Raw genomic sequence first — 7,511 nt, 5'->3', positions numbered from 1 at the left:
TGCCACCTTTTCAGGCTTGTCCGTAGTAGGCTCAGTCCAACTGTCTATCTCCGAACCACTCTGATCACTGGGCAGACGATCCCTGGAATCAAGCTCAACTTCAAGACTCACGTTGCCAACATCGTCCTCATCATCATATCCAGGCTCATACCTGGGGGATTCTACAGCATACTGCCTCCTGTCATCTCTTCTATACACAACATGCCGCCGATTAGATCTGCCAGCTTCCAACATCTCAACAGACGGTTCACGCTCCTCCCGCCGAGGTGGGGCAGACGGCCGCTGATACCGCCTTTCGTTTCCATCTCCATTTCCTGATAATAATCAATAATTAAATATTAACATTTTAATATTTTAATATTTTAACATTTTTCATATATAAGACGACATTCAAAACGAAATACTTTACATAAATTATATTTATCAGGGATGCCAAATTTTAATTACTGTTTTCCCGATAGCGCGAAAATTTGACGCAATTACACAGTCTGCCTAGACAACCAACACACAGCAATCCAATAACCACCCCAGCAGCACCCATCACCGCCATAACAAAATGCTGCCAACTATTAGTCAACCAATCAATTGAGGAATTATACAAATGTACAAACCAATCTTCTGTCACCTCTACAACAAACGCATTTGAATTAGCAGCCAATTCCGAAAGTTTAGCCTCTTCCACAGACTCCAACACCTGTCCTTTCTCTCCCTTATCCAGCAGATGCTCAAAATTCAATGGTACCTTCAACCAACTATCCTCCAGCCGTTTAGTCTGAACCAGCTGCATTCCTGCCCCCTTATTGCCTAGATATAATCCAGGTTTAACTCTCACGAATACTGGATTTTTCCTACACTCGACAACCATTAACAAGGAAACATTTTTAACTAATCTTGTGAATGGTTCTACAGCAACAATTCTATCATCCATAAACAGAGAAAAATGACCAAGATAACACGGCAAATCTGCTCCTATAGTCACATTCAACCATCTTTTTTTACATACAGACACAAGCTCCATCTCCCCCAGATGTTGTACCAACAAATTTCCGACTTGCTTGATGTTAGAATGAAACAAATTATTCTCCCAACACCCCTGTTCTGCCTGTAAAATCCTTTCCACTTGATGATAGGAAGAAGTTAACTGTAATAATAAAGCACCATCCTCCTCTTTTTTTCGCATCCAAGGAAAGAAATTCTTTTTAGCAGTTGTAATCCACAAAACTACATCAGGAACGTTGGTATGAAAATAATGCAAATCAGTCAGAAAGTCAGAAAACTCCACTTTTTTCCCCAGTTTTAATCCCAACGAAAACTGTGGAGAAATCGCCAACCAACTTTGGCCACCCTGATTATTAGCATCATCCGCCATATTAGAAAATGTAAACAAAGTTAAATTCACAATTTCAACAGTCCGAAAATAACTAAAATAACGTCTATCTTCCTGTGATCTATTGTGAACTATCACTCGATCAAGCCCAAGCCGCAGATCAGACTCCAGACAGTGTGCCCCAATGAACTGGTCCTCAAGAAAACAACTGTTATCAGGTAACATTGAAATTTGTATATTTTTCAAATAACTTGTAATCTGAACTTCTTGAAAAGTATTAGGCACAAAGGTATTATTTAAATAAATACCATCTCCTCTGCACTGAGGGTCAATCCCATACGTCATCATATCATCATACAGGATGCTACCATTTATGAAATAAGTCAGTGACCGGTCATAAAACGCTACAGGCAACCGTCGTCCATCTATGTCTAACACCCTCTGTTCCTCCATCCTTTTACAATCTTCACTAGAAATTAACTCATCACTACTAACAACAGCTGGTGCCCCTAAATGTAGATGGCTATATTTGCCGCAATACCAGGTGTGAACCGTTCTGTCGACGTGACATTGTACCGCGGGCAAAAATCTCACTCCAACTTTTTTTAACAGATGACCGCTGACTGTTCCATTAAACTCATGCTGACCAAATACTGTACATTCTGAAGCCCTCAACTCAGGACCGTCGCCAACACACTCCTTTACTTGCACAGATATCACATCAGCACCACAAGGTAACAAACACAATCCCCAAATTAAAAAATATTTACCTGATTTAAATTTATTATTATGACCAGACATTATTAGCTGATAACTGTTCACCAATTCACCCGCAAATATCAACTGATTTAGCCTTTCATTGCAGGGCAACTTTCTACCTACTAGCTTTGTCAGCACATATTTGTTATTAAAATAATCAAATAACAATTCATGAACTCTTATTATAATATATTTTTTTAAAATATTTATATGTATTTTAATAATATTTTTTTTTCTCAAAAATAATTATTATCAGCTCTCCTTTCCCTACTTTCTCCGTCCTCGAGTTCCTATCTGAACATGTACCACAGGACCCCCTACCTGAGATCTTAACCTCCTCCCAGTGTCCCATAAATATTTCGCCACCCGTGATCCACTTTTCTTAATTGTAACTAATTTTTCAGGTGAAGATTGTGGCGGCGCCGTAGTCAAAAACGATTGTTCCGATGGAAGCTCAACCTCGTCAAAATTACCCTCAACTACAGGAGCAGGCACCACAGATTCATCTGTCACTCCCACCTCTACTCCTTCACCTACAGGTATAATTTCTCTATTCTCATTCTCTGAAACTCTGTCATTATCAACCTCAACCTCACTCTCCTTCTCCTGAATCTCGTCACTCTGTCTTTCCTCTGCCAACTCAAAACCATCATTTTCAGATGACAAATACACAACATCTTCACTCTCTCTCTCCTCTACAGTTTCTTTCTCTACAGGCATATTGTCAACCTCCAAAAATATCTCATCGGACGGACAAATTTCAGGTAAAGGAAAAACGTTAAAATTAACCTCCTCCCCTAGAACTTCCGTTCGAGCATGAATTTTTCGAATTTTATCCCTAGCTACAACCTGATTTTTCTTGATGGGATTATTCCCAAAAGGTGCCAACTCATACAATGCATCCGAAAATTTCTTAACCACAATAAAAGGCCCTCCATAGAAAGACTGTAATTTCTTGGACACGTCAGTTTTTACAATATTAAAGAAAGCATAACAAACATCTGTAACTCTTAATGCTTCCCTCTGTACTCTGTGTTTATTTTGAACCTCTAAATATAACTTGGATTTTGTAGAAATTCTCTTAATTACATCCTCCATATTTTTCAGAAATTCCAAATACGACCGCGAGGATGAAGATTCAGCAGACGGAACTGGTGATAGGAAATCGAGAGGAATACGTGGCTGCCGACCAAAAACCAGAAAAAATGGAGAATATCCAGTTCTAGTACTCTTGGAACAGTTAATCACCAACGTAGCCAAAGGTAATTTTTTAGCCCAGTCCTTTGTTCCATGATTTTCATCTACTTTCAAAGCAGCATACAAACTTTGATTTTGCCTCTCTACAGGATTCGAATTTGGATTCCTGGGGGGAATTAGGACAGTATCCACCCCCAATCCTTTCATCACGCCTTTAAACACATTGCTTGTAAAATTTGTACCTCTATCCGATCTCAAAGCTCTAAATAAACCATAGGTAGGTACAAAATTTTCCAATATAGCCTTTACAGTTGTTTCAGTTTTAGCATCAACCAACGGACATGTAAAAACATATCTAGAAAATAGACAAACCATGATTAGGACAAATTTAACCGTCTGTCCCTGATGATAACATGGAGTCCAAGGTCCAACCAGATCTACGGACATATTAGCAAAAACTTCACTACTTTGAACAGAATGAGTTATAGGTGAAACATGTTTAGGATTACTTCCAGCCTTTTTCAAACATGTAATACAACTTCGTATTCTCGATTCCACAAACTTGTTCACGCCAGGCATAAAAAATCTCTCATTTATTTTACGTATTGTCTCCTGCACACCTCTATGTCCAGAACCGTATCCACCATGAGCTGAATCAAATATATCATTGTATAAAGAAAGAGGCACTACAGGCCTCTCGACGAAACCCCCTTCGGCCAAAGGCTGTCTGAAAATTACAACCCCCTCTAGCACATACATGTGGCCAATAAGATTGTACAATAGTTCTTTTCTGCCCGATAACTCCGCCCTCTCATAAGACGACAACTGTCTCCTTTCCAATATCCATAACCTTATTTCATTTAGGATCTCGTCCTGCTGAAGACTACTTTGCCAGACAAACTCAACATCCGCCTCATCCTCTGCAGAATGTACCTGCATAATAGAGTAGATTTGATCCAGAAATGGTGAATCATCCAGGTAAGGATCCAAAATTTTATTATCTGTCTCTCTACACTCCTGACAATCCTTCAGTCGATGATTCTTACAATCTAACTCAGTTCTCGACAAATAATCTACGTTCACATGCTTAGTCCCCTGTCGATGGATAACTGTAAAGTCAAAACTTTGCAAGAAAGTTATCCATCGATAGGTGACACCGTTTATTGATCCTTTAGCCCAACGTTTATAATGCACTAGTGAAATACTGTCTGTCCGAACCAAAAACTCACGAAACCTACAAAAGTGTAAAAAATTCTTTAATGCATATACTAATGCACCTAATTCTCCTTTATAGGAAGGATAATTTTGTTCTGCAGCATTACACTTCTTACTACAGACACCAAACACTCTCTCCACACCATCCTGTTCTTGCGAACAATCCCTGCAAAATACTGAGAACTATAATCTACATCCACAATAAAAAGATTAGGATTATCCCATTGAGGATAGCCTTTACACATTTCAGTCTTGAACATTTCCATAAATTCAGTCCATACTCTGTTCAACTCTTCTGTCCACTTTATTATAGTGTCATTCCTGTGACTATCCAACATGCACGACCTCTTGGCATAATCAGCAAAATATCCTCTGTAATAATTAGTAAATCCCAAAAATTTCTGCAACTCCTTCCCTGTTCTAGGCTTGCCCCAATCCTTAATCCGTTCCAGATATGCAGGATTCATTTTCAATCCATCGGCACTAATAATATGTCCCAAATAATGGCATTCTCTAGTCAATAAATCACACTTATCTAAATTTAATTTCAGGTTGACCTGCCGAAGAACTTGAAACAGTGCCTGCAGATGCTCTACATGTTCCTCTGGACTTGATGAAAACACGATCAGATCGTCCAAGTAGCTGATACAGAATCCATACATACCTGGCAAGATAGACAGCACCTTATCCATCAGAGCACAGAACAGGCTGGGTGCATTACACAACCCAAATGGCAACCTGTTAAACAAATACATCCTGTTTGCTGCACTAAAAGCTGTTAACGGTTTAGAGTCTTCATCCATAGTCATCGAATGGTAGGCAGCTGTCAAATCAAGAGTACTGAACACCTTGCCAGAACCCAGCTTCGTCAAATTATCCGAGATCAGTGGCAGCGGCCACGCCACCCGCTTAGTCACGTTGTTGAGGTTGCGGAAATCGATGACAAACCTCAACTTAGCCTCTGCTCCAGGTGCAGCCTTCTTTTTCACAGCAAAGATAGGACTGGACCAATCCGAGAAACCCTCCTCAATAATGCCAGCATCCAGCCATTTGGTCAACTGTTCCTTCAATTTAGCATCGTACTCTGGATTCAAAGGAATATTTCTGGCCTTCACAGGTTTAGCTCCAGGTAACAATTCTATATTATATGTCATTAATCTACAATCTCCAATATCTGAATCATTCATTGAAAAGATATCAAAATTTTCCAAACAAATTTTAATAATCCTGGGTTTCAATTCTGGATTTTCCTTAATCATCTGGTTTTCATCTAACTTCAATTTTTGAATAATAAACTGTACCCGTTCATGCATTTTTTGCCCCGACAACTTTTCTGGCTTATCCAATTCATTAATTGTTTTATTACAGGTAACATCTTGATTATCCATGATGAAACAATGCCCCATCTTCACATTTCTCAGCAAGGTAATAGGTTTTATTGACGCATTAACCACATTAACCACACAGGACCCATCTTTCCGTGGCTGATACACCCCCTCAATAATCATAATCCCATTGCCACTTGTCATCTTAGAAGAATTAGGGGACACGTACCAAAGCCCATCATTCTTTAATCCAGTCACATGCACCACAGCGGTAGATCCTCCAGGATAAAAATAGTTTTATCCAGCAACTTCACATTATACTTCGTTGAATATAACTCTCCAAACCCACCCCCCTCCTTTATCCCTGGCAAGGTAGGTTTAGATGGAATTTCAGAATTCATTCGTCCGGACAAAATAGGAATTTTCTGTATCTCTGCCACCACCTGTTTCTGTAAACAGGAATTAATAGGAACAGATTCCCCACAAAATTCAAACTTATCTTCATCCAAACAAATATTAATTTTATTCTTTTTCAGGAAATCAGATCCAAGATTTACCAACCTACTCGTCACCTCAGGTACATAAAATATCTCCGTAAACACAGCTTGAGTTCCAGCAAATCTAAATTTCAACTCAACATATCCAATAATATTAACTTTCTTTAAATCTACTGAATATGCTGATAATTTAGCAGGACAAAACTCAACTCCATGTTTATCAAGAATTTCTCTAGATATCAAAGAATTAAAATTATTTCCTGTATCAATAATTCCTAACTCCTTCACCGGAATATCAGCCCCAGGCACAAGAAATTCTAAATCCGCACAAATAGGCATTTTCGTTATCTTCAAAAACTTCACAATCTCTTGAAAACACTAGTCATTATAATTAATATATCCATATATTTTAGATATACATCATTCCACTACACAGCAGTCAGCCCCTCATCTGTCACCAGCCGCCAACATACTGTTCAATTTATGAAATCCTGTACATCTCCCAAACTACCAGCATCACACAGCTACACTCCAAGTTTTTTTTTTTTTATACAGGTAAGTACCTCTCGAAGTATTCAACCTTGCATAGGTACTTATCAAAAAATAATATATAGTAGATATATATATATATATATAAATATATATATATAATGTTTTCATTAACACGATCACACCTTGACTGACGAATAAACAAGACAGTAATGCTTTATAAAGTTGAAAGCAATAATGTAAATACAAGACAGCAAAATTAACTATTTACAGTACTATAGCCTATATAATGAATATGAATAAAAAAAACGATCTATAAATTTCATCCTAGAATGAGATTTATACATCAAATCAATCATATCCATTACATAGGATATTGCTGGAAATTGTTTCTGGCTATGTCAGCAATCATAGCCTCATACTGTTTCTCATCTCTGCTCTTTTCAGAATCCACAACAGGCCCCACCTGATTGCCCCACCTATCCACAACAGGCCCCACCTGATTGACTGTCTTCTTCAGAAACTGCTCAGGTATTACCCTATTATTAGGCACTCCAGGACCCTCTTTCTTTTCGCTACCGGCTGAGAAAAACTTAGCTTTGGTCTTTCCTATGCGAGAATCAGGAGCTGGCGGCTTGCCATCTCTCTTCTGCCAGCAACTAGCCACTACATGACCTTTTTTCCCACAATACCAACAAATCA

At 38.6% G+C, this 7,511-nt stretch overlaps 1 protein-coding gene across 1 annotated transcript; it reads left to right on the top strand.

The window, feature by feature from the left end:
* The first annotated feature begins 4,145 nt into the window (after nt 1-4,145).
* On the top strand, nt 4,146-6,866 carry LOC145334024 (uncharacterized). Its single transcript, XM_080179301.1, has 4 exons — nt 4,146-4,261; nt 5,050-5,627; nt 5,867-5,923; nt 6,360-6,866. The coding sequence occupies exons 2-4, from the start codon at nt 5,438-5,440 to the stop codon at nt 6,419-6,421; spliced, it is 309 nt and encodes a 102-aa protein (XP_080035427.1). The 5' UTR covers nt 4,146-4,261; nt 5,050-5,437; the 3' UTR covers nt 6,422-6,866.
* The last annotated feature ends 645 nt before the right edge of the window (nt 6,867-7,511 follow it).

This window comes from Acartia tonsa, chromosome 12, assembly GCF_053477335.1.
Source record: "Acartia tonsa isolate MP-2025a chromosome 12, ASM5347733v1, whole genome shotgun sequence".
NCBI classification, from domain to species: Eukaryota; Metazoa; Arthropoda; class Copepoda; order Calanoida; family Acartiidae; genus Acartia; species Acartia tonsa.
This window is presented reverse-complemented; position numbering and strand designations above follow the sequence as displayed.

Bases quoted from the DNA above. Each gene is read 5' to 3' on its own strand.
- LOC145334024 (XM_080179301.1), top strand. From the start codon at position 5,438: ATGACAAACCTCAACTTAGCCTCTGCTCCAGGTGCAGCCTTCTTTTTC. The intron at 5,628-5,866 runs GTAACAATTCTA...GTTTTATTACAG, and splicing joins CTTCACAGGTTTAGCTCCAG to GTAACATCTTGATTATCCAT. The intron at 5,924-6,359 runs GTAATAGGTTTT...ATTCTTTTTCAG, and splicing joins TCTTCACATTTCTCAGCAAG to GAAATCAGATCCAAGATTTA.